General features: G+C 40.9%; 1 protein-coding gene across 9 annotated transcripts in view; it reads left to right on the top strand.

Annotated features, from left to right (window-relative positions):
• The window catches only part of tnk2b (tyrosine kinase, non-receptor, 2b), a 237,453-nt gene that overhangs the window by 107,292 nt on the left and 102,162 nt on the right, over positions 1-27,999 (top strand). For 5 of the 9 annotated variants that reach the window (XM_073041321.1, XM_073041318.1, XM_073041316.1 and 2 more), the window contains exon 1: positions 21,612-21,633. The exons of 3 other annotated variants lie outside the window; for them this stretch is intronic. Coding sequence is in view for 1 of the 6 variants with exons in the window: in XM_073041317.1 (XP_072897418.1) it covers positions 4,275-4,337 (63 nt within the window). In the remaining 5 variants the exon portion in view is untranslated. Of the gene's footprint in view, positions 1-3,967; positions 4,338-21,611; positions 21,634-27,999 lie in introns of those variants that run through there. One more of the 9 variants, XM_073041317.1, reaches the window with a different exon arrangement.

The following is a 27,999-nucleotide window of genomic DNA, read 5'->3' as shown; positions in this document are numbered from 1 at the left end:
TATTTTATAATTTTCTAAATGTCCTGCCCATAATAATAGATTCCAGCACAGATCTAAGGACAGATGTTAGGGTAGTGGGCTATCATTTCCTGCCTTCTTTCTTCCACCTTTTTTAAATATTGGTGTTACATTTGTGGTTTTGTGATTCTTGGGGGCCAAACCAGAAGTTGGGGAATTTTGGCAGACTATAATTACACACCCACTTCCTTTGAGACTCTGGGTGCAAACCATCAGACCTGGAGGACTTGACAGCCTTCATAAATTTGCTGGATTTTTTTCCTGGTGATTTGTCTAATCTGTAAGAGAACTAAACTTGCCCATGATTATTACATACCTTTCTTACAGGCCTGTGTTATACAAGCAAACCTCATGTTACTAGGGGTTTGAGGGCTTGGTGGTGCAAGACCTAGCTGGTGTGTATTGCAGTTTTCTGTAATGTGAAGCAGTGTCATCTGCACATGCTTCAAGAAACAGGAGTTGAAAAATAAATCTTATTGTTTACTTATTTTCACATAAATTCTGCAAGAACAATTTTTATTCTTTTGGGTAATGATTTATGAATTTGGGAAGGTGAATTTCCTTCACCTGAGTGACCATAATATTGGGACCTGTCCTGTAGTCTTGCAATTTGTTAGTCCCTGAGAGGGGAGAAAGTTATTGGAGTTCTGAGTGGCAAGTCTTTCCACATAAGGTTATCCAGAAGAGGATGCTAAAGGAAGTGGTAGCGGCCGATATAATTACAACATTTAAAAGATATTTGGACAGGCCCTGGAAAGAAAAGAGATAAGGTGATGTGAGTCTAATGCAGGTAAATGGGACTAGCATAGATAGGCATTACAGTGGCATGGTTGAGGTGGGTCAGAAGGGTCCATTTTTGCACTATGATTTTGACATTTTACTGCATATACCAGTGATGTCTGACCTTCACTGTACCTCTTCACCTAAATTGTGAGAGGCCTTGGTCACCTTACAGCCACCTCTCTGCCATAATGTGATGATGCTCATTTATTTCTGTTTGTGCCATTACATCACTTACCTAATTGCAAGTTCTTTGTTCATTAGGACAGAGAATGTTAATGGGTGAGCAGAGCGGGAAGAGATATTTGAGTATTGGGGAGAATATGAGGTAAGAGAAAGGAGAAAATGATGCAAATTGATATAGGTAAAATGGAAAGGAGAATAGTGGGAAACAGTGAATGGGGGGGGGGTTGTTAGTGAACTGGTTTTATGTATTCTTACTTCACATTTGTTCACAAACTTTCCCATGAAGACTTCATTGTATATTCAATGCATTGTCTGAGAAATACCACTTCTGTGGTACAGGTTTCCCCCGCTATTCGAAGGTAGAGCGTTCCTATGAAATGGTTCGTAAGCTGGAATGTCGTAAAGTGAAAAAGCAATTGCCATTTATTTATATGGGAAAAATTTGTGAGCGTTTGCAGACCCAAAAAATAACCTACCAAGTCTTGCCAAATAACACATAAAATCTAAAATAGCAGTAACATATAGTAAAAGCAGGAATGATCTGATAAATACACAGCCTATATAATGTAGGAATACTTTTCTGCAATTATTGCAGCACTGCCCACCGCAGCGAAAATCTCACGCAAGTGCTCTCGGCAGCACTCGCAGCAGAAACACACAGTGCAAAGCGCTCCCGGCAGAAGCACTCTTTCCAGTAACCTTTGAGCTATGAAGCTACCAAATAACACATAAAAATACACAGCGTATATAAAGTAGAAATAATCTATGTACAGTGTAGTTTCACTTACTGGATCGAGAAGAGAGCGAGCACACTGATGATGGTGTGTTAGGCTGAGTCATCGGAGGTTGGGGTGGTGGGAGGTAGAGGAGACTGGGGTGTCATCTCATCATCGTCTGTTTCCATCAGGGCAGGCAGGTCACCTTCTTCTATGTCTGCCCGCCTCAATGTTGAAGGTTGAGTTTCCTCGTCTGCTGTGGCTGATGTGGAAGGCTTGAAAAACGACAGTATGCTTGACTGCTTAACCTCGCGTATCTTTCTATCATACAGTTCTTTTTAAGCACTCAAACCATCCAGCAAATATGCCCTAAACCTACGCACCCTTTCAAAATTAAAGTCATACTTTTCTGCAATCATTGCAGCGTTGTCAATCGCAGTGAAAATCTCACGCAATTGCTTCCCATTCAGTTCCTGGACGACTTCACTTTTGGGCCATTCGCTACTGCGTTTGGCTTCAGTTGTTATCCTTTCCTCTTCATCTGTCACTTCTTAGTCATGGGATGCCAAAACCTCTTCAACATCATCTTCGTCAACTTCCACAAACCCTTAGCCAAACTCACTATGTCCTTACTTCGTTCACCATGATCGAAACGCTTAATTATGTCTGGTTTTACACTAAGTGTAACACCCTTACGCGCTCTTTTAGGCTTTTCCGATACCTTAGAACTCATCTTGCTAACGGATGCACAAAATAAATCGACATAAAGCACAGATGCTCACAGGCACGTGTTTAAGCAATGCCGGCTAGGATGCAGTCCCGGGGGAGGGACTTGGCTGCTCGGCACGCACTGCCTTTTTTCGTAACAGTGAAAACACTTTCTGTTAGCGAAAACAGTTAACTAATGTAGTTTTTTCATAACAGCGAATTGACGTAAAGCGAATGTTCGAAAAACGGGGGACACCTGTACTTGCCCCATGTCTGATTTCAACCCTGCCTTTTTAAAAACTCATTTTTGCGCATTGGTTTTGCCACAGGTAAGTGCTTATATTATTATGTGTTATTGATTATGTTCTGAAAGAGTCTGAATGCCTCACTTTTATTTTGCAAGTAATTTATATTGTCAAGCCTGTATAATAGCTTCTTTATTGGAAGATAACAGTAGCAGCACCTAGGAACCTAGGCAAGATGCAACTGTGTTTAGCGCAAGTATTTCTGAATCTCTCCAGCAGCAGTTGCCTGAAGTTTTTGTACTTGAAGAATGTGCTTAAATACCATGCATTTGTGCTATCTCCAGTCAAGGCTGTTGGTGTTCAGATAGTTAGGTAATTACTTTAGAATTTCGCTCTAAATAAAATTTTACTCCATTTTTCAGAAAATGACAGTAGAATTAGATTTGGGATCTGTAGTGTTATCAAGTTTAAGGATTGTTTTAATTTGTAATAGAAATTGTGTTTTCTGTGAATCTTGTATACTGTTAACAAGCTGGTTACAAAGTCTATTTTTCATGCTCCTGGTCCTATTGTTTTAATTTCCACTTCTCCCATTCTTGAATTCTTCCAGGCCCACGGGTAGAATAGCAGAGCAGTTTTCTTGTTTGTTTTTAGTGGTGGGTGGCTAGCAGATCAGCAGCTTCACGTTTTTAATGCCTGTTCTGTTGCTCCATCTTTCACTTTACGACACTTTTTTTCACTGTTCTCAGTGTTGTCTAAAGTGCTTACTGAAGGTTGTAAATCATTTAAAACTCTTCTATTTTGTTAAAGTAAGCCAATCTTTCTTTACAGATGCGCAGTTCAATGTACGTTACATTGAAAACAAAATGTGAATGTGATAACATGTTCGATAGTTGGCCCTTTTAAAGAATAAAGAACAATTGTCATCTTTAAAAACATCCTTTTCAAATTGAGTGGGTACTAGACTGTTCCCAGCTGAGGGTTTTTCCATTTCAGACTGATTTCAGTGGGCTATTAGGCGTAAATGCAGTTTACTCTTCTCCGGCTTTAAATGCAGAATTAAAGTGCAGCACTGCTTCATCTTGTGAGCTCCTCTACTGGTTGGAGGGTGATGCAGCGGGAGGGGGGGGGGTGAGTTTGGTTGGCGGTATGTGAGGAGGCGTGGAGAATTGCCTTGTTAAACCATCAGCTGAGGGGCCCACAGGAAATGAACTCTCCATCCTCCAGTTAATATTGACCTCCTGGCTCCAGTCCAAATTGTGTTGCAGTTGAATAGCAGAACAGCACAGTTTTACTATTCAGTACACAGTCAACTCCTATAGTGTATGACAGCTTTGAGACGAATGTTATTGAAGAAAGCTGCTGTTTATTCCATCGGCAGGAAAAGAAATCACTTGAGTTGCAATCAGGGAGCATGCAAAGTGAGTTCGGCGATTATAATTTAAAGGAAAAGGAAAATGTTGGAATGTAAAATTGTGTCCCTGAGAAAATGCGGCAGCATTCCATGTCATAGGAAGCTGAGGAACTTTTACTCCAGGGAGAATGGAATGGATAACTTGGAATACTGGATTTGCTTTAAATTAGATAGTTAAGAAATTAAGGGAAATACCACGGCACAGTCATGCGTCGCTTTGACAAGCTGAAGAGATCCATTCCTTTTCTGGCACGTTTTCATGTTTATAAAGTAAGTTACTTGGTAGCTTTGATTTTTTTTAAAGACGATTCCTTTTAAAAGAACTGTCATGTTGATACATCTGGGTTTATTGTGCTGCTCTGCCTATGATTGCTATGAAAAGAGAAATCACTGTTGTTACACATGCACCTTGCATAAGGGGAACGCTAGTGTGTACAGATCAACTTCTTAGTATCCCAGATATGTTAAATTGTTCTTTGTTACGGTAGCCTTTAAAATAATGCTCTGCATTTTATTTGAGCCAGCCAGGGTGATTAAGAGAGAGTCTCAGATGGTTCAGCAGCCTAGTGTCTCTGTAAATTCTATGGAGTTTTGTCCTGAGGAGGACGTTATAGTATATTACCAGACTAACATGCAGGAGGAATTCCTGAGCAATACAAAGCAATGTTCATCAGAAAGATGAACTTCAGAGTGAAACCATCATTTAGAAGCTGCATATTTATATACATCAGTGGATTATGGCTGCTGATATACACAGGTTCTAAAATATGAATGAATCAAAAGCTGAATGTGTATTTTAACATTTAGGTTACAGTTTCTGCAAATACAGCCTGCTGTTTTGCACCAGCATCGACTTCAGTTTTTCACAATATAAAGACACAAGTAATATTTCAACCAACACCGCAAGTAAATCTGCAGATGCTTGAAATCCAAAGCAACATATACAAAATGCTGAAGGAACTCAGCAGGTCAGACATCATCTATGGAAAAGAGTACAGTCGATGTTTCGGCCCAAGTTCCTGCAGCTTTTTGTGGGTGTTACTTATAATTAACACCTTGGTTTCACAAACATTGCATGTATGTGTGAGATGTACTGTGTGATTAGTTTAGATACAAGTATAAAATATGTTTTAGCAATAATAATAAATAAATCTTCCCAAGTTGATCCACAACTAAATTTTGAAAAGCTGCAAATTCAGGAAATCTACAACTATAACAGGAAAAGCTGAAATGATCAGGCAGCATCTGTGAAACAGAATTAATCTTCCAGGTTAATAACATTTCTTCGGATTTTAATAAATGATCATTGATCAGAACATTAAACTGTTCTCCTTCCTTGTCTATAATTGTTAGTTGACATAATTATTTTCAACATTTTTGTTTTGATACATAATTGCCCTTCTTGTAAACAGACTTAAGTATAGGGCTGCAGATATAATGGGAGTGGACTACTGAGATCATATTATATAATTGGCAACAAGTATTTAGCATTGATATTTTGAAATTGTATGTTGAATGGTTCCAGTTAAAAAGGGAAAAATGAAAATTTAAAATCTGAATTAAGGGTGCTAATTCTGTCGATGTGCAAAAGAATAACAGCTGACAATTTCATTAGTAAATATTCATTTAGTAAGATTGATCCTGTCCTCACCCAACCTTCAAATGTACTCTTTCCAAATGGAACTTGTAAATGATATTCAAGAAATAGAATACTATGTAATAATCATTTTATCATTCTTCCCTTGCTGGCTCTCCAAGTGTCTACTAGTCTAAATTATCTATGTCTATGATAACAGTAAGGAAACTCATTTGTCTCAGCAAATATGTAAAAATAAAGTCATGTTAACCATAATTTTTAACGTTGGACAAAAATATCATAAGCCATGTGCCTAGAAATTTCAAATTCAGAAAGGTGGCAGTTAATTCATCAATTGCAAATTTAGAATAATTATCCCTCCTTTATCTTTCAGCAACAAAACGATACAAGGAATATGGTAGGCAGGAAGAAATATATTTAATGTTAACTTTTCTCCTGTTGTTCATTAGGAAAATAACGCTGAAAATAATTAACCAAAGTGAAATCCCGTAGCCCAGTGGAAACTTGCCTGATGGGGTTTTCCCACTCTGTGCACCGCCATAGTCTGTGATTGGGCTGAGAAATGGCAAATGGAATGTGAAGTGTTGCACTTTGAGAGGTAAAATGTAAGGGAAAAGTATGGATTAAATGGCAGGACCCTTTTGGAACATTGATCTTGGCATCCAATCCCATAGCCTCCTGAAAATAGCAACAAAAATGCAAAGGTTGTTATGGAAGCAGTATGGTAGGTTGCCTTCACTGGTCAGGACATTGAGGACAAGAATTTAAGTGTTTCAGCTGTATTAAACTTTGTATAGGCTACATTTGAAATAATGTGTGCAATACTGCTTGCCATATTACAGAAAAGATGTGGAGGCTTTGGAAAGGGTGCAGGAGAGGAGTACCAAGATGTTGCCTGGATTAGAGAGTGTTAGCTATAAAGGAGGACTGGGCAAACGTGGATTGTTTTTTCTGTAGCATTCTCTGAGAAACATAGTCTTTTTCCCAGGAACGTGAATATGCAGAGAAATGGATGTGTGTGGATCATTTGCAGCCAGATGAGTATGGTTTAATTTGGCATCACATTAGGCACAGACATAATGAGCTGAACTGCCTTTTGCTGTGCTCTACTATTCTATGTTCTGATGGTTACTGATATGGAAGAACTCCAGGGCACACTTGTATTAAGGTTGCCTCCTATTGCTTACTGTGATCTTGTCAATTGCTCTGAAGCTATCTGACTCCAGTACCAGCTAAATTTATAGCTTATTCTTGGAATCGTACAGACTATTGGCAGATGAGTGCAATAGTGTGGTTGTGTAATGCAACAACAGTGGCATCTAAGTCTAGATAATGCGAGTTGTAAATGACTGAAAGAATTTGAAAGCAACACAAATAGATTAGATCACAACAAAATCTGGAGGAAATTCAATAACTGAGTTGGGGGTGTTTGAAGTCTGGGAAATATGGGGCAAGTGAAAATGGAAAGATTGAAAGGAAAGGACAACTGAGATCAGGAAGAGGCAAACTGGGGTTTGGAGGATATTAGGATGCTAACAAAATAGAAAGAAATATGATCAGGTGGGATAATTTTTTAAGTTCAGTCGTGATCTCATGGGATTGTTCAGGCAGCTAGAGGGTGAATGACCTACTCCCACTCATCTGCTGCATGTATGAGTGGAAAAGGCTTCTGTATCACTCAGTAGAATCCCAGTGGGCACTATTTTTACTTGATGGTTGCATTTAGAACCTGGTAATTGCATCAAGGAATAAAAAAATCAGCAGAGCTGTGTTTAACTTCTAATATGTGATGCTAATAGTTCATGTGATCTGGACTAGACACATTATCAGTGTTTGTTTTTACAACATAGAATGTAGAAAGTAGTAAATGTAGCAATTAGCATAGATTTAATTTACTTTTTGGAATCAGTATTTGTAAAACCCTCTTAAAATTGATCATATATTCATGGAAAAAAACATTAGAGTGATTCATTAACATTGTTGTGTTGGAGAGGTCCTTGTGCTGGTTTTTCCCTAATATTCTGTCTCTAGTTGAGGTCACAGCTGTTGCAAGTATTGCGTTAATTCTCAGAGGATGTATTTTCTATATCTTGTCAATCTGGCACAATGGATCTGCATGAGCTTGTGGAGAGAGTCAACTCTAATATGTAGTTTATATCCGAACAGCTGTTACCTCATGATTAATTTTTTTTTAGAAGGAGGTGTAGTTTGTTTTTGTAAATTCTTGTGCAGTCAAAACTGTGGTGAAAATAAGTCAAATTTTTGTTGGCATATTTGAGGGTAGTATTTAGTTTATGAAAGCAAATCTTTGACATGGGACTAGTTTAGTCTGTACTCTGATTCTTGTGTGCGCATTCTTTCACTCAGTACCCTCTTTTCCTCTTCAATGCACGTCCACTTGTGTAAAATTTCATTTCCTGTACGCTGAATGTTCCTAGTCTGCCCAAGTGAAGATTTCAAACCTTTGCTATTGGCACTGCACTTGAGAGTTTAGTGCTGCAGAATGCACACTGGACCAAGTAGCAGGTAATTGAAATATGGCCAGATCTGAAATTTTGGCTTGCCTCATTAGTAGATTGGTTCCAAGATCCTGCTCTTCTGTCTTTTCCTGCCATCACTAGAGTTGCATATAGATATGCCAGTAATTGTATATGTTTGCCTTTGGTCTCATTTTCCCTTGCCTAGGATTTATTTTACACATCTTTATTTTTATGAGCAGTGATTTAATTTAACATGAATGTTCTGGACTGGCAATGAAGGGGGCAGAAATCAGATTAAGAATGTCTGATAAATAAGATGCTAGAACATCAGAGACATCTTCTTTTTCCAAAGAACAGGTTTCCCTTCCACGTGATCAATGCTGCATTCACCTGAATCTCCTCTCTTTCCTGCACATCTACGCTCACCATATCTTGCCATCTTAGTTTATGATCGTAACAGGGTTAGGGTTCTCTGTTGTGCATTGCCCAACATTGTCAGCATTTGCAGAATCTCTTCTGTCTATGATTTAAATCGTGTTTTTCATGGCAGCAATAATTTTTATCTTCCTGTGCACATCAGAGAGATGGCCTGCTCAAGGCTGGCACCTCAAAGCCTTGGAGAGGTTTCACCAACATTATTTTGGGGAAATGCTGCCTTCTAAATCCCTTCAGAAACAAGAGAAAATTTGCAGATGCTTGAAATCCAAGCAACATACACAAAATGCTGGAGGAATTTAGCAGGTCAGGCAGCTTCTGTACAGTTGAGGTTTCAGGCTGAGCTCCTTCAGCAGGTATCTTTTCTATAGATGCTGCTGGGCTTTTAGAGTTCCTCCAGCACTTTGTGTGTGTTGCTTCTAAATCCCTTCATGGGATAAGTGAATCAATCTTATAGTATCATGACTCTTGAGGCTCCAGTTGTGTTTGGTCTGCTCCAGTGACTGGGCTGACACTTGAACCCTAGAACTTCTAGCTTCAATTTCCATCATTGTATCATTACCAGACATAGGTTATTTAGGTCCTCATGGCTGTTCCCCAGTTCAATAATATCATGGCACATGGTAGCTCTTGCACCATATTTCTTAATATTTTCAATCTTTATCTTGAATAAACTTCACAACTGAGCTGCAACATGGAATTAGTATAGATAAGTTGATATAGATAGTTGGTACATCTATGCCATTATTAGTATAGATGGTTGGCATAGTGGACTAAATGGCCTTTCTTTCAAATGTAAAGCCTAGCAACATGTTGCCCATCTTCTTAAATGCTTGCTGAGCCTGTATACTAATTTTAGTGATTCTTCTATTTGGGTCCCTCTAGATACCAGTTTTCAAATTCTCACCATTTGGGGAAAAAAAGCTTTCCTTTTTCTCTATTAAAATGGATAATCGCTCATTTTTCCATGTCTTTGTCCACTTACATGATTTTACCTGTCTAGATCCTCCCTCATGTTAGGGTTAGGGACCTCTTTACGACCCCCATACAGTCTATTGTGATGATAATTGGGGTTTGCTGACTGCAAAGTTCTAAACTCGAGTGAAGACCTACAGTCCTATCCAATATAGATAGCTATGGGTAGAGGAGTTCACTTTGCCATTTATACTCCACGGCAAGTTTAGCTGTCAGTACCTATTGTTGAGCGGTGGGTACCTTCTTCTTACCAAGGAGGAGATACTTCCAGCTAACAAAGTAATTTAAATACAGTTCATTTATTTTTCATGATAATGTTTAAATCCAAATAACATTCTTAAAGCACATTGAAAGCTCTGAGGATTTCTAGCTTATAAGACTTCCAAATTACAAACCATTTCTAAAACCTAAAAGGATTTCCATAACAGTTATAATTCTTATAAGCAAAAATGACATACCAACGAGATGCAGACAAACCAGTTGTCCATTTCAGGAATCGAAGGAAAAGGAATGAATTCTGGTTCACCCTGTGTTTCTGTCATTTTCCTTGATGTTCTGATACCATTCCTAAAAAGTCTGAAATGCTCACTGACGATCAACACTGGCGCATCTCAGGTGAGTGTGCTTAGCCCACTTCACTTGACTTCGGTTGTCCATCGGAATCCGATGACGACGTCCACTCCTTTAACGGTGAGATCTTTGACTATACAGTCCTATCCTGGACCCACAAATTCTATTGCAGGTGGGACATGTACATGTGGTAGTGGTGGTAGTGATGGTAACCATGGCTGCATTTCTTCTGGCTCTCTTCTGCTGTCTTATGGTTATTTTTTCCATCTCCAGAATACGAACCCCGTTGCTACACAGCTGTTGCCAAGTGTTAAGGTCAGCAGCAACATCCTCCAGCTCCTTGGGTCTGATCTTGCACTTCCTTAAAGCATTTTTCATCACATCCTTTTAGTGCTTCTTCAGCCCTCCAGCTGAGCATCGACCATGATGTATCTGGCCATATAACACTCTGCAGGGTAGCCGACATGGGGGGGCATCCTTATCATGTGCCCCAGCCACTGCAGCGGACACTGGGTGATCATGGCCTCAATACTTCTGCAGTTGGTCTTTACAAGTATTTCAGTGTGAGGCACCCGCTCACGCCAGGTAATTCCCAGGATGCGCTGAAGGCAGCTTATGTGGAAGCAAGGACTTGATGTGACGGCTGTAGGTTATCCAATCTTCACAGCTATGAGGGAGGCAGTGGACGTCAGGTTAGATGGCAACCTCCTTAACATCAGGAGGCTCCACGCAACCACCAAACTCTGTAGAGAATGGGTCCTGGAGCTGCAGTATGCAGATGACTGCGCTCTTGTGGCCCATACTCCGGAGGATCTTCAGACTGTCCTTGGTGTGGCGATGAGAACATACAGCAGGATGGGGCTGACTGTCAATGCCACCAAGACAGAAGTGGTTTGCCAATGGAGTACCAGTGTCCCACCCACCCTACCTTCCTTCACTGTTGATGAAAAGCTGTCAGTAGTGCCATTTTAAAAAAATACCTGGGGAGCATTCTCTCTGAGGATAGCGGCATTGACAACGACACCCAGAGCTGTATTAAACAGGTTGCCTTCAGGAGACTTCGGCGTAGAGTCTTTCAGAACAGGAGCCTTCGTCCCTCCACAAAGGTCGCTGTATACCAAGCGGTCTGTGTCACCACCCTCCTTTATAGCTTAGCCCACTGCTCTACTCTCTATATATACATGACTGTGAGGCTAGGCATAGCTCAAATATCATCTATAAATTTGCTGACAATACAACCATTGTTGGTTGTATCAGGTGGTGTCGAGAGGGTGTATGGGAGTGAGATATGCCAACTAGTGGAGTGGTGCCACAGAAACAACCTGGCACTCAATGTCAGTAAGATGAAAGAGCTGATTGTGGACTTCTGGAAGGGTAAGGCGAAGGAACAGATACCAATCCTCATAGAGGGATCAGAAGTGGAGAGAGTGAGCAGCTTCAAGTTCCTGGGTGTCAAGATCTCTGAGGGTCTAACCTGGTCCCAACATATCGATGTAGCGATAAAGAAGGCAAGACAGCGGCTCTACTGCATTTGGCGTTTGAAGAGATTTGGCATATCAACAAGTTCACTCAAAAACTTCTATAGTTGTACTGTGGAGAGTATTCTGACAGGCTGCAACACTATCTGGTGTGGGGGGTTGGGGCTACTGCACAGGACTGAAAGAAGCTGCAGAAGGTTATAAATCTCGTCAGCTCCATCTTGGGTACCCAGGACATCTTTAGGGAGCGGTGTCTCAGAAAGGCAACGTCCATTATTAAGGACGTACAACACCCAGGCATGCCTTTTTCTCACTGTTGCCATCAGGTAGGAGGTACAGAAGCCTGAAGGCACGCATTTAGCGATTCAGGAACAGCTTCTTCCCCTCTGCCATCCGACTCCTAAATAGACATTTAATTTTTGGACACTACCTCACTTTTTAAAAAATATACAATATTTCTGTTTTTGCATGTTTTTTAATCTATTCAATGTATGTAATTGATTTACTTGTTTACTATTATTACAGATCGACCTTCACTAATCTGGCACTATTGGGACCTGTGGAGTGCTGGATTAGTGAAAATCCCGAATTATCGAAGGATCACATTAACCGCCTCATCATACCTTTAAAATATCATGTGAATCAGTACATGTTAGATAATAATGAAACAGAAATATTTAATGAGTAGGAAGTGAAATTTTAATAAAGTAATATACTATACAGGCACAGATAAAATAAAGGGAACAGGTAAATGTACAGGAATTAACTTATACAGAACAGTTCAGCACTTCTGCTTCTAAAGTGAGACATTTAATATACCTATAGGGAAAGTTGCATGTCTGCAAGTGTGGGGTTGTCAGGATCATCAACATCTTCATCTTGAAAAATGAGTGAAACATCAGGAACTGGTGCTGAAACTGGCACAACAGTTTCTTCAAACACTGTTGATGTTGGTGGCAGCACTTCTGGGTGAGCAGAAGCAGAAGTCGGAGAAAGGAGGTCTATACGCCACATTTCACGCGACCGCCAGGCGGCAAAGGATTTGATGCTGGGCTCTTCCCTCTTCACTTGCGGTTACTGAGGGAATCCTCGTTAGTTTCTTTTCCTCCACTTAGTAATATGCTTAAATTCAGCGGGTCTCCACATCTGATCTGAGGTCGTGGGCAGAAGAGAACGGAGCGCCGGCCGGGCGACGCCGGAGGGCAATGTGTGACTGCCAGTAGGCCGGGAAGAAGGCGGACCTACCCAGCGTGCTCCCCCACCATCGGCAGGTGCTGGGCAGCAGCGCCTCACACAAATTATATTAATAAATGCAGGAAAACAAGCAGGAATCACCTGTCTGTGCTTACAAGAGCACGCCAACATGTGAACAGATCAGCAGATTGGTACGGTGGCCCAGGAAATTTGAAATTACAGTTGCGCGGAAAATTTGAGATCAGTGCTGGATTATCAAAGGAACTGGATTACAGGTAGTCAGATTAGTGAAGGTCGACTATTATTTTTATTTTATTTATTCTTATTTTTTTCTCTCTGCTAGATTATGCATTGCATTAAGCTGCTGCTAAGTTAACAAATTTCACATCACATGCCGGTGATAATAAACCTGATTCTGATACATTTATACTGTATCTTTGCCACATGGGTGACTTCACTTTCTCAGAAACCTTTCACACAAGTGGTGTAAAAGCTTCAGGAATCAGAGTTCCCAGCTATCCACAATTAATGCTGATTCCCTGAACACACCAATCTTCCAACTATTAGCAAATCAGCCGTTCAATATGCTAAGTGATTGTATCAGTCTAGTCTGCAAGATTCTTTGTACTCAACAATTTAGCCAGCATTGTATAATTTGAAACAAGCCTAATTAACATAACCATTGTCTTGCACTGCATCTCTGGAGTAATAAGTCCAGGTGCTGTGTGGCTAGCAAGTCTGTGCTTTAGGCAGTGTTTGATTGCACACATACATTCACACGCACACACAATGCTGGAGGAGCTCAGTAAATCAGGCAGCATCTGGAAATGAATAAACAGTTGACGTTTCAGGTCAAGACCCTTCTTTAAGACTGATATCAGATTCCTTCTCTGTCCCTTCTCTGTGCTCACCTCTTCTTCCCACTATCTTAATTCTAGAGTTCCTCTTGCCCTTGCCTACCACCCCATGAACTTCTGCATTGAACACTTTTGCAACTTTTGCCGTCTCCAAGATGGATCCTGCCGCCATCGTATCTTTACCTTTCTACTTCCTGCAGGGGTTGCTTCTTCTGTGAGTCCCTTGTCCATTCATCCCTCCCACTAATCTCTCTCCCAACATTTATCCTTTCAAGCAGACAAATTGCTACATTTGCCCATTCACCTCCTCCCTCACCTCCATTCAGGGCTCCAGACAGTCCTTCCAGGTGGGGCAGTGCTTCACCTGCGATTCTACTGGGATCATCTGTTGTGTGCGGTGCTCCCGATGCAGCCTCCTCTACATTGGTGAGACCCACCGTAACTTGGGCAACCACTTCGTTGAGCATCTCTGCTCCATCTGCCAAAAGCGGATCTTCTGAGTGGCTAAATGTGTTAATTCGGATTCCAATTCCCGCTCCAACATGTCGGCTCATGGCCTTCACTTTTGCCATGATGAAGCCATCCTCACGTGGAGGAGCAACACCTTGTATTTTTGAATAGCCTCCAACCTGATGGCACGAATATCGATTTCTCCTTCTGGTTTAAAAAAAATTTCCCTCTCCCTCACCTCGTCTTCTATTCCTCGCTTTGGTCTTTTATCTCTTCTCACCTGTATATCATCTCCCCCTAGGTTTCCTTCTTCCCTTTCTCCCATGGTCCACTCTCCTCTCCTATCAGATTCCTTCCTCTCCAGTCCTTTTTCTTTCCCACCCACTTGGCCTCAACTATCACCTTCTAGTATGTCCTCCTTCGCCTCTCCCCCCCCGCCTTTTTATTTTGGCTGCTTCCCTCTTTTCCAGTTGTAAAGAAAAGTCTCAGCCCAAAACATCGACTATTTATTCATTTCCATAGCATGACCTACTGAGTTCCTCCAGCATTTTGTGTATGTTCTGGATTTCCAGCATCTGCAGAATCTCCTGTGCTTGTTTACAAAGCTGTCCTTTTAACGTTAAACTGCTTACTGCTTGCCATTTGCATTAAGAACGGAAGACTGGCTCCCGTTTACGACAAGCAGCTAAACAAAGAATATTAATTGGAAGTTTAAATAACTCAATAACACCACTTTTGATCTTTAGAAGTTCACAACTGCTGTCTTTAGAAAGCTGAATGGCAAAAAAGAAAGAAGAGCCCCCCTTGGCCCCGGATGGTGAATATCCATCACACTACAGTGCCACCTAGCGTGGTGTCATCATCAATTTGAAAAAACACTGGAAACATTACAAGAATATTTTCAATGTCTCCTTGTTAAAAACATGCTCTCAAAGGAACAAGCCCATGACCAATTAATGTGGGAAGCGTATACAGAAAGGCATCCAGGTGACACCCACAATCCTTTGTGAGCATGCAGAAGTTGATTAAAGAAAGAAGGACTGCTCCACTTCTCAAACAACTTATCCAGCAAATATTTCCTGCATCTTTTGCTAATCTTTGAAAGGCATCGTCTTCAAGGTACCCCAGCTGAAGTAGAAACAATTCACTCTTGAGGGACTGCCTGAAAAAGAAAAGGCCACTGCTCTCCACCGTCCACTGATTTATGGTAATACATGAAAGGCAATAATCCAGAGAAACCCCAAGATAATAAAGGGGAAATATACTGGAACTATTGCCACCCGAATTATTTCAACTATTTCAAGAATGTTCACAGGTGGAGTACAGTCTTCAACTGTATTTAATGTGATCTTTAAATTTGCCTTTCAGAACAGGTTAATGACAAACCACATGTCACTAACAATTACTGACATTTAACCTGAGTGCTTCATAAGGATTAGAAGTGTAGATGAGTGAGTCAGTAGCCATGTTTTGTTAACTGGTTGCATAATCAACAATATTTAGCCAGAGGAGGCGTTGAATAGTCTACTTCAACAGTTGATTGCTTGTAACTACTCTGTTTCCTGCTGGGCAGACAGTAGTTGGTGCAGTACTTTTGACTGTGTACCACTGTTTATGTAGAATGAATCCAGCAGATAACAAACTTGGTTGATACTTGCAAAATTAAATTCCGTTGCACAGTGCGAAATGTGCCACATAGAGCTTTTTAAAGTGATTTTTTTAAACAAAACAGTAACAGCACTGTGCTTTTGGAGGGAAAACATTTTACTCCCAGCTGCATCATTCATACTTCAAGATGGTCTGCACAAAAGTGGATTATGCTCTAGCAAATTCATTGCCTCCTATTAAAAGCTTTAGTACAGAGAAAGCTGAAATCTCACACTCATACACTGATTTCTTTCATTGCTTTAGGTCATTCTATTCTCTGTCGCTAAAGCTAGTGTCATGTTGCCACTCCAATTGCAGTTTTAACAATTGAGTGTATCTGGATTTAAAGTGCCTCCTTCACTCGTCCACATTTAGTGCTGTATTATGAGTAATGGCTCTATTTATGTGCATTTGTTGTATAAGTGCCCAGTTATGCAAGTTATTGAACCAGAATTTACTGAACCGTATGCAAGTGGGTGTAGGCTGAGGATGTTCCATATTCGATTTCATGACTTTTTGAGGGGCAGGAGATTGGGTGGGCGGATGACTGGGGGAGGCGGGCTGCGGTTTGATAGGCTGTTTAATATTTGGAGCTCACAAAACTGCTGTCAATATTTGCTTTGGCATGTCTACTAAACATCAGTTTAAAGGACAGGAAGCTTTTGTGCTAGCAGATTTCTACAGCTTCTGTTGTACTTGTGCTTATTTCATTCAATCCTCCAGTTTTTCTAATGGAAGTTGGTTAAATAGGAGTAGATATTGCTTAAAAGGAAAATGAATTGCAAGTATTGCACAATCCATCTGCAATCACATAGCTTACCTTCCTCCAACATCATCTTTTACCCACCAGGCCCCTTAACTTTCCCTCTAATACCCTCAAACTTGTTTGGTCCTCGTTTCAAAGTACTACACATGCGAAGGAGCATGGCTTTGCTTTTAGTGGGTTTTGTTTTTATTTATTCTGGTTATAGCTAGAATTTGAAATGCTGATAAGTGTTTCACATGAAGGCATTTTATGGTAATAAAGCCTTACTTTACAATTCTGCACAACTCCTTTCATTATTCTGAAGACAATTCAGGTATATATCTGTCAACCAGTGAGCTGGACTTACAACACTGAGTTTTGATCAAGAGGGCAAAGGTTTATGTAAGGGGTCGTTACTTTCTGTTCTTTCCAAATGAATCATTTTCAGTTAAAATTGTATCTTCATGCACTTGTCATAAATTTATAAAATCCAATTTTAGTTTTGGTTTCCAGTCTTAAAATGAAAAAAGCATGTGGGAAATCTGTCACAGAAATGAAATTCATTGTTGTTTGTTATGAAGCATCATGCTGAAATCCCTTGACCTGAACGAGTAAGTGATGTGTGATTTATATTTGCTTTCTCTTGTGATTCATAGTTTTCAGCCCAGTGGTCTGTAAAATATTGTCCTGTGCTCTCACTCGGGCTGAATTTTAATCATTTAGTGAGTTGGATACTCCCACTTCCTGTTTGTATGACTTTTGACTTCATTTTCCGAGAAACATTTGCTACAAATTATGCAGTTGTATCAAGTCATTGTGGGGAATTCTCATGAGAGAAACAAAGACTGACTTTTTCATTTACTTTTATACATGTTGATGGCATACAATTTAAATTGTTAGGAAATGCTGCGTTTGTGTTGTTGGGTGTATTGCGTTTCTAATAAACTACAAATGGGTGAAAGGATTCTATCCATCACATTTGTTACATTGTTCAAAAGGGCAGTACAATATCCTAGTAGCACAAGTTTTAGATATGGGCTGCCTGACATTTATTTCTGCTGTGATAACTCTAGCCTCTGAGTCCTATTCCAGATAGTCAAAACAACATAAAAGATCCATGTTGATCATCAAGTATCAGTCTCTATTGATCTCATTTACCAATACACTGTTCATATTGGCAATACAAATGTCTGTCTAGGTACTACTTGCATGTTGTGTGAGTACCTGTTTTCTCCATCCATTAAGACAGTGCATACCTAAATCCAGCCACACTCTTGATAATCTTTAAACCTCTTACTCCTTACCCTAACACTCGGCTTACATATACTTAATTAATAGCTAAAACACTATTTTGATGCCTGTACAGCACTTCAACAAGGATATCGGTTGCTTCAGAAAAACAAGTGGCTAAGCTGATGATATAGGGGGAAAGGCTTTAGATTTCTGGAACCTTGGAGTCAGGTCTGGGGAAAGTGGAACCAGATCAGGGCATATGGATTGCATCTCAACAGAGTTAAGGTCAGTGACCTTGGAGGAAGGTTCCCTAATACTCCTCGTGTAGGATGATGGACATTGTACGAAAAAGTCAGGCAAAGTGCAGAAAAAATCAGGAGAGATAAAATTACATGGATCAAGAAATTAAGATTTTTGGCCAAACAAGACCAAGAAGGAATTCAAAGAATTCAGGGTATGCTTAAAGTAAGTTTATAGTGCTGGTATGAAAACACGGGAAACGTATTAAACAAAATTGGGCTGCAGGCAGAATTAACCACTTGGGATGATGATGTTGCAAGAAACCTGGCTGAAAGATTGGAAGGAATAGGTTTTAAGTATTTCCAGTCAAAAGGTGCTGAAGAAAGGTAGAGACTAAAAGAAAGGAGAGACTATGTCAGTGTTGATTCGAGAGAGCATGTTGGGATGATGGGATCTCATCTGATTAGATTCAATAAACAAGGAACAGTTCTGTTGCTGGGAGTATTCAAGAGGTTGATGACTAGTGGAAGGGGTATTAAGGAACAATATTTCAGTGTACAACATCGTTCAAAATCCATCATAACGATAACGTAACATTTCAACATGACAGATATGAACTGGGATAGCAATTGCATAAGAGAAGATGTGGGAATATTTGTGATGTGTAAAGAGAACTTTCTTAATCATTTTGTTTTTCGTCTAGTGAGGAAGTCTGTATTGCTGGACTTGGTTCTAGAAAGCAATGTGCAAAATGTTGGTGAGACCACACTTGGAGTATTTTGTACAGTTTTGGTCACCTTGTTGCTGGAATGATGTCATTATGTTGGAAATGAAACTAAAGAAAATTTACAAGAATGTTGCCAGAGCTCAAGGGCTTAATAGGTTGGATAGGCTAGGATTTATTCCTGGAACAACAGGCAGTCCCCGGGTTACGAGCGAGTTCTGTTCCTGAGTCCGTCTTTAAGTCGGATTTGTACGTAAGTCGGAACAAGTACATCCGGTATTATTTAGCGTCAGTTAGTCAAACGTTTGTCTTAGTTATATAGTATATATTTTACCTTTCTATGTATATAAAACACTTAAGAAATGTATATATTCCAATAATTAAACCACTGCGTTGCTTAGTAATAATTGTAGCTTTCATCGGGGCAGGGTCTTTCACATGTCCATTATTCTCACTTTATTCTTTAAAATTGTTCCAATCGTTGACCGAATGTAGCCTAATGCTTTTCCGATGACCGATGGCGTTTCACCTCTTTCCAAATGCTTTATTATTTCCACTTTATTTTCAATCGTGATTGCTTCCCATCAACGGAACAGAAACACTCGGGCGGTGGGTCCCGATCTCCGCCGGCTCCCGTGGTCCACTGGGTCCTAAGGACCACCGCACTGAGTTCCCTGGGACTTAAAGTCCACTGCACTGAGACAGGTTAAATGGGACAAATGGGGGCTGTTCTGGGTTTGGGTATTTGATCCTCCACAATATTCCGCGTGGGAATTTAAACTGGAGGTGGCAGTGTTTGTTTGTTACGAGGTCACGTTGCGAGCTCGACATCAACCCGGCACGGATGGTACAGGAGTCACTGGATCGACATCAACCCAGCACGGGAGTGGTCTGTCACTGGATTGATCTCGGGAACCTCCGTTCTCGAGCCTGGCGCTGATCTCACTGCACCACCAGTCGACCAGAATGGTAGGGGGGGCAGGGTCAGGGTGAATCTTGCTAAGGAAAATTTAAGCCAAATACAAAGTTACACACTCAACACAGTGTCAACGGCAACAATTAAAATGGCGGACGGCGTTGCGATCCAACTTAAAATGGCGGACAGCGTTCTCCTTCCTCGGTTCATAAGTATGAGTTGTCCATAAGTCAGATGTTCGTAACTCGGGGACTACCTGTATAGCATCATGGGGGTCATGGATAGGGTGAATGCACATAGTTCTTCACTGAAGGAAAAAGAACCAAAAACTAGAGAGCATAGGTTTAAAGTAAGGAAGAAAAGATTTAAAAGGGACCAGAGAGCACCCTCTTGACACGGAAGTTGGTGCGTATTTGGAGTGAGTTGACAGAGAAAGTAGTTGTGGTAGGTACCATAATGATATTTAAAAGGCATTTAGATAAAGTACATTGCAGAAAATCTTTAGAGTGATATGGGCCAAATGCTGATCCAAGTCATCATAATTTCGAAGGTTTAAAGTTGTGTGGGAAACAATAAAGAGCATTGCAAGGTAAAAGTGGTCAATTTGAAAAGGGACTGTTTCAGTGGGATAAGAACAAATTTGCACACGGTTAATTGGAGTCGATACTTGACTGGGAAAGTTGTAATAAAAGCGGCAATGTTTCAGCTACAGTGTAGAGATGCACATGAGAGATGAAGATAGGGAAATAAAAGCTAGTACTCTAGGCATCATTTTAAAAAAAGATTGTGAGACAAATAGAATTGTTGCAACCAGCTGATTCTGTAAGTTGAGAAGGAAATAAAGAAATCAGAAAGAATATGATGGGGGGTGTGGGGAAAGATTAGCAGTAAACATAAAAAGAATTTAAAACTATTTAACATGTTTCAGAAAAAGTATTGGGTTTAATATCACTGACATGTGTCATGAAATTTGTTGTTTTGCAGCAGCAGTACATTGAAATACATGGTAATGAAAACTATAAATTACAAGTTGTAGGAGAAACCAAAAGGAAAACTGCTAATTGCAGGCAGAACACTTGACTGAAATATTTCCTTACCAAAGACATCAGATGCTGCTACTGGAGTATCAGCATGGGAAGATGTAGTTGAAAGTCAACTGAAAATTGAAAAAGAATGGTGCAACCTCTCACTGCTACGGGCAGAAGTTCCCACTTGCTTCAAAAAGGCAACAATTAAACCAGTGCCGAAGAAGAATAATGTGAGCTGCCTTAATGACTATCGCCCGGTAGCACTCACATCTACAGTGATGAAATGCTTTGAGAGGTTGGTCATGACTTGACTGAATTTCTGCCTCAGCAAGGACAGTTGCAATTTGCCTATCGTCAGAATAGGTCAATGGCAAATTCAATCTCAATGCCTCTTCACTTGGCTTTAGACTACCTGGACAGCACAAATACCTATGTCAAGATGCTGTTCATCGAGTATAGCTCAGCATTTAATACCATCATTCCCACATTCGTGATTGAGAAGTTACAGAACCTGGGCCTCTGTACCTCCCTCTGCAATTGGATCCTCGACTTCCTATCCAGACAACCACAATCTGTGCGGATTGGCGATAACATCTCCTTGCTGATGATCAACACTGGTGCACCTTAGGGGTGTATGCTTAGCCCACTGCTCTATTCTCTCTGTACCCATGACTCTTTGGCTAGGCATAGCTCAATGACCATCTATAAATTTGCTGATGATGCAACCATCGTTGGTAGAATCTCAAGTGGCGACAACAGGGCATATAAGAGTAAGATATGCCAACTAGTGGAGTGGTGCCGCAGCAACAACCTGGCACTCAACATCAGTAAGATGAAAGAGCTGATTGTGGACTTCAGGAAGGGTAAGACGAAGGAACCCAAACCAATCCTCATAGAGGGATCAGAAGTGGAGAGAGTGAGCATTTTCAAGTTCCTGGGTGTCAAGATCTCTGAGGACCTAACCTGGTCCCAACATATTGATACAGTTACAAAGAAGGTAAGATAGTGATTATACAGTCGGCCCTCCTTATCTGCGGGGGATTGGTTCAGGGACCCCCCCCGCGGATACCCAAAAAACGCAGATGCTCAAGTCCGTGGACTTTAGGTTCTGGTGGAGTTCCGGACCTTATTTAACCTGTCTCAGTGCGGTGGACTTTAGGACCTGGTGGAGATCAGGACCCGCAGTGTTTCTGTTCTGGAAAACGATCACAATTGAAAATAAAGTGGAAATAATAAAGCGATTGGAAAGAGGTGAAACGCCATTGGTTATTGGAAAAGCATTAGGCTACAGTCGGTCAACGATCGGAACAATTTTAAAGGATAAAGTGAGGAAGAATGGAGCATATGAAGGCCCTGCCCGATGAAAGCTACAATTATTACTAAGCAATACAGTGGTTTAATTATTGAAATACATACGTTTCTTAAGTGTTCTATATGCATAGAAAGGTAAAATATATACCATATACTAAGAGAAATGTTTGACTAACTGACGCTAAATAATACCGGATGTACCTGTACCAACTTAGAGAACTTCGGTTTTTTTTTGATTCTCAATCTGCGGTAACCTATGCACATCCTCCCGTATACTTTAAATCATTTCTAGATTACTTATAATACCTAATACAATGTAAATAGTTGTTATACTGTATTGTTTAGGGGATAATGGCAAAAGAGAAAATAATGTCTGTACATGCTCAAACAACAAGTGCTGTAGAGAGAACTTCCGGGTTTTCCCAATCCGTGGTTGGTTGAATTGCGCATGCGGAACCCGACTGGAGGCCGACTGGAACCCGATAAGGAGGGCCGACTGTACTTCATTAGGAATTTGTAGAGATTTGGTATATCAACAAATACACTCAGAAGCTTCTATAGATGTACCGTGGAGAACATTCTGACAGGCTGTATGGGGGGGTGGGGAGGGAGCTGCTACTGCACAGGACCGGAAGAAGCTGCAGAGGGTTGAAAATTTAGTTGGCTCCATCTTGAGTACTAGCCTACAAAGTACCCAGGACATCTTCAGGGAGTGGTGTGTTAGAAAAGCAGGATTCATTATTAAGGACCTCCAGCACCCATGGCATGCCCTTTTCTCACTGTTACCATCAGGTAGGAAGTACAGAAGCCTGAAGGCATACACTCAGCGATTCAGGAAGAGCTTCTTCCCTCTGCCATCCGATTCCTGAATGGACATTGAACCCTTGAACACTACCTCACTATTAAATACATATTATTTCTGTTTTTTGAACGATTTTTAATCTATTCAATACACATATACTGCAATTGATTTATTTATTATTTTTTTCTTCTATATTTTGTATTGCATGGAACTTCTGCTGCTAAGCTAACAAATTTCACGACATATGCTGGTGATAATTCTGATTCTGAAAGAAAGGCTAGTTATAATGAGTAGTGAATTCAACTTGCCTTGTGTGGATGGGAAACATCTAAAGCTATTGAGATAAGAGGTAACTGCAGAGGTTTTGGCCAGAATCTTCCAAGCATCTCTATAGAATCTAGGGTATAAGCCCTAGGACTGGAAAATCTAAAACTTTGACCAGTGTTTGTAAACAAAATGGCACAGGCATAAATCCACTAATCACAGACCTGTACATTTAACTGTTGGTGGTGGGGGAATCTTATGAAACAGTCCGGATAAGAATAGCAGCCACTTGGCTGAATATTGGAGAAAACAAATCTATCCTGTTTAAGGTTGATGTAGACTTCCCAAAGTTGTTTAATAAAATGACACACAATAGGCTTAATATCAATATTGTAGGCCTTGAAATAAGAAGCTATAGCTGCATGAATGGAAAATTGGCCAAATAACAGTTGTAATGTAAGCCCATCTTTCATTTTAGATGGAAAACTACCCTACATATCCTCATAAGTTGTTAATTTTTCTTAAATTTGAGCTTAAAGTTCACCATATCCACAGTGGCAAATGATAGCTGGAGGTGCTTTGAACTGTGAGGATAATAATAGACCTCAAGGACAGATAGTTGTCAGGGAAAATGTAATGATAGGAAGGTTGTTGTAGCCGGGGGTGGTAGTGGGGATAAGCTCCCACTACCTATAAAGTGTTCCAAATGGCGTGTGACTCTAACAGCCTCTGACAACCAAGTCCAACTCTCGGCTTTCACGTGTGGCTTAGTTATTAGGCTCAGCAGAATTGTCTACTGACAAGCAAAGTGGCAAATGCGGACCACTGGTGCCTCAAAACCAGTTGCTTTGGGCAGGTGGGGTTCATCGGCCTTGGCAACCCGCCTAGGAGAAGGAAACCTCTGCTACATGTCGGCCATAGCCACCCATGTGAAAGGCTTCGAGTGTACCCCCTGAGGAAGAAATCCGGAGCCGGGGTCCCTAAGGCAGTTTGATGTTGCTTACAACTTCACTCTGGCAACCTCTGTGACGCCGCTGTTGCTAAGCTGTATGGGCACTTGCCTTTCCCTTAGACTACATCAGTGATGTGGAGAGGAGGAACCCACGGCATGAGCAACAGCCAGTTCTTCAAATCCTCCTGCTCAGACTTGTGCCCTGGAGAGGATATAGTCCATCAGAGGCACAAATCCACGATTCCCCTGAGATCAACGGCTAAGGAAGTGTGAAATACTACTTTTTAATAGGATGAATGAGAAGAGGCAGTATAGGAGGAACACACACAAAATGCTGGAGAAACTCAATAGATTAGGCACCATCAGTGGAGGGAAATGAATAGTCAACATTTCGGATAGGGTTTCTTTATCAGGACTGGGACGAAAAAGGGCAAGAACCTGGATAAAAATGAGGGAGGGTGGAGGAGGACAATCTGGCAGATAAGAGGGGGAACAAAGGTATGTGGGGGTGGGGAGGGGAAGTAAGAGGCTAGGAGGGGATAGGTGGGAGAGACAAATGGTTGATAAAGATGGAATCTGATAAGTTTAGAAATTTGAGCAGGGGTAGGCCATCTGGCTTGTCAAGCCTGCTCTCCCATTCAATAAGACCATGGTTTATCTGACCATGGATTTAGCTCCACCTACCCACCTATTCCTCAGAACCCTGTATTTCCCTGCTATGCAAAGATCCATCTAACTGCATCTTAATCTCTCTACTCCTTTCTAGGACAAAAATTCCACAGATTCACTACTCACTGGGGGAAAAAGTTTCTCATCAGCTCCAACATAAATCAATTCCCCCAAATCTTGAGGCTATGTCCCTTCATTCTAGACTCACTTACCAATAGAGACAGCTTTCCTACCTCTATCTTACCTATCCCTTTCATAATTTTATGTTTCTGTAAGATCCTCTTTCATTCTTCGGAAAGGAGAGGATGGTGGAACATGGAAGAACCAGAGGGAGAATGGTATGGGTAATGTGCAGGACGTGAGGGTAGGGGTGGGGAAAGAGAAGTGGATAAGGGAAAACGGAGTGGGGTGGACAGGAGTTAATTCTAGCCATGACCAATGTCTCAGCTTTGGAAGGGTGAATAAAATTATTCCTATGCAAATCCCTGCAGCATCTAGCCACCCGCCTTGAAATCCCACATCAGGGATGCATCAAAGGCTCATTGGGAGGTGAAGCACCAGAGCCACTTATGATGTTAGGTTTCATCTTATAGGAAGTAATGGCAGACAAATGTTGCCATTGCCAAATATTTTGTGTTAACACATTAGTATAAGTGAGATCCCAATGTAAAGGGTTAGCTTTATTGGAACCAGATGTCGATTCAGGAAGTTGCTTAAATGTTATGACGAGATTCACACTGTGATCAAAGTCAATTAGGAGGCATTATCCTATGTTACAGCTTTACAAAGCCCCCAAGTTTTCCAGGCATGGTAACATTTTGAGCAGGAATTGTTCTTTGGAATGGAATTTAGTCCTCTTGAATATGACTGATGTTCTGTAGCTGTTTAGCTAAATTATTATAAATCTATGGCTTGTTTTGTAAAATATGTGCTGTATAGATTGTGGTTTTTATGGTGTAGCATCTGAAATATAATTTAACCAGTTCAGGCATTTACTACTCTTCAGAATGAATTGGACTAAATTTGGTTGTTGCACACCTTTCTGTTTTCTGATGTTGAAATTTGCAAAGAAAATTAAGGGTGTGTGAATGATTTGAGGTCAGGACTGTAACTGTAACTTCAAAATTGATTGGGTTCTGTAGAATCTTAGCATGGCAATGTACATTTCTTTCTTCATTTGTAAGGAGTCTGGAGATACATTTTTTGTGAAGTTGCATGAGGATCACAGTTGAATACAAAGGAGTTTTGTTTACTTTGTGTTTCAGAATGAGGCCTGTTTAGGGACTTGGTGGGCTGAACTGAGCTGCCTTCCTGACCCTGATTGCCAATAACAATTAACATGTGAAAGAGGAAGAAATGAAGTAAAGATTGCCGTCATCTCTTAAATCAAACCACAGGAACAATTTATGACTGAGTTTCACTAGGGTTACTAACATCTGAATGGGGTCTCGCTGCTTTTCTTGTTCCTGAAGAGCGACAGTTCCTTCCTGGGATCCTTTGTGCAAATTTGTGAGAAGAGGAAGTGTTGTTTGGAGTTTAGGGCAAATTTTCTTAGTAAATATTTTTTTTGGTATTGCTTGAAGTGATCTAACTTTTTCAGATTTTTAGCTGCAACAAAACACCATTAAAGGAATGTACTTATTTTTTTCATTTATAGAAACAGAAAAGGCTAAGTGTTTCTGAAGTGATATCAAATCAATCTCACTTGAGAATAATAGTAGGCACTTGAACCCAACTATACCTTCCAAATTGATATTGGTCCTAATCTCCATTTACTCAATCTCCTTTGATGCCTTTGCTAAGCAAAATTTATTGATTGTAGTTTTTGTGGATAAAATTGATTTTCAATCTCAGAGCCCGACTGAAAAATTTGATCATAAGCCAGATGCTTGCTTAATTTGAGTGAATGTTCAAAAAGTATATCCACTTTTACATACATTTTACAAAAACATTACTACTATCTGTTAATAGCTTCATTTGAGTTCTTTTTGATAAAAAATGCACTAAAGATGCTGACATGTATCAGATTTGTAGGTAAAATCATGTTTTGACATTTGTACATTGTGACTTTATAATGACATGTTCCACATGTTTTGCCTTCTGAAATATTATCACCTCTCTTTTAAAAGCAAGTGTTACCTTGCAATTAATTGTAAGTTTTAATCTGAGGTTTCTTTTAGGATTATTAAGGACATTCTACTTCTGTTGCTGCTGTTTTGAGCTGGGGACACTGCAAAAATAACCATTTCTACAGTCTTCAGAAAGGCTAACCGAAAGTCTTGAATGACTACTGCCCTGACCCCTCACATCATGAAGACCCTAGAGAGGCTGGTCCTGACTCACTTACAACCTCGGTCAGATCACCCCTTGATCCCCTGTAGTTTGCCTGCCAGGAGCACATTGGAATCAACGATGCTGTCATCTACCTGCTGAACAGAGCCTATTCCCATTTGGATAAGCAGGGCAGCACTGTGAGGTTCATGTTTTTTGGTTTCTCCAATGCCTTCAATACCATACAGCCCTCATTACTGGGGAAAAGGTTAGCATTTCCATTGTATCATGGATAATGGACTACCTGACTGTTGTAAGTGAGGAAACAGATTCGGTAGGTCTCAAAGGCAAGGATTCTTGGTAGTAAAGGATTTTATTTACAGAAGGCAAACGTGGGAAAATGGCAACAGAAGCAACATGCACACGCGCACAATTTACAGCAGTTGGATCGGCAATAAAACACACGGACAATTAACGAATGTGGGAAAATTCTGTGGGAACAGAGTGCGCGCGCGCACACATACAACCAAGGGAATAGTCAATACGATACCCGCCCCCCACCCCCGACTCTCTGCGGGCACGGCTCTATGCTATTAGGGACAATAATCAACGCTCCCAACCCTATTCAATGCACAGCTCACCAACAGTTTCTCCAGTGCCGTTCCACAGTTCTCAGCCTGGAGTGAAGCAGGGTGGTCCCTTGGAGATGGCAAAGAGAGCGAGTCCAGCACACTTGGCACCTATTTAGTGCAAGAGGCCTGTAGGGTCCAGCCCAGGTAATTCACAGGGGGGCAAATGGCTCGGTGCCAGCAGAGTTAAGCTGATTACAAAGGCCAATTGCCCGAGGCCAAGTACAAGGCTATTTAAAGGGGCCAATGGTTAGGTGTGCATTGATGGGTCAAATCTTGATTGGCAGGTGGCATGCCTTCCGACCAGGTAGTGGGCAGTGCTGTCATGTGACAGGCATGACCCCTCCAATACACTGACTGGCAGACTGCAGTTTGTGCAGCTTCAGAGCTGTGTGTCAGACATGGCTACGAGCAGCACTGGGGCCCCATAGGGGTCTGTATTGGCTCTCTCAGTCAAAATGCTGG

This window comes from Hemitrygon akajei, chromosome 3 (genome assembly GCF_048418815.1).
Source record: "Hemitrygon akajei chromosome 3, sHemAka1.3, whole genome shotgun sequence".
In the NCBI taxonomy this organism is placed as follows: Eukaryota; Metazoa; Chordata; class Chondrichthyes; order Myliobatiformes; family Dasyatidae; genus Hemitrygon; species Hemitrygon akajei.
Note: the sequence above shows the minus strand (reverse complement) of the source record. Positions and strands in the feature narration are given on the sequence as shown.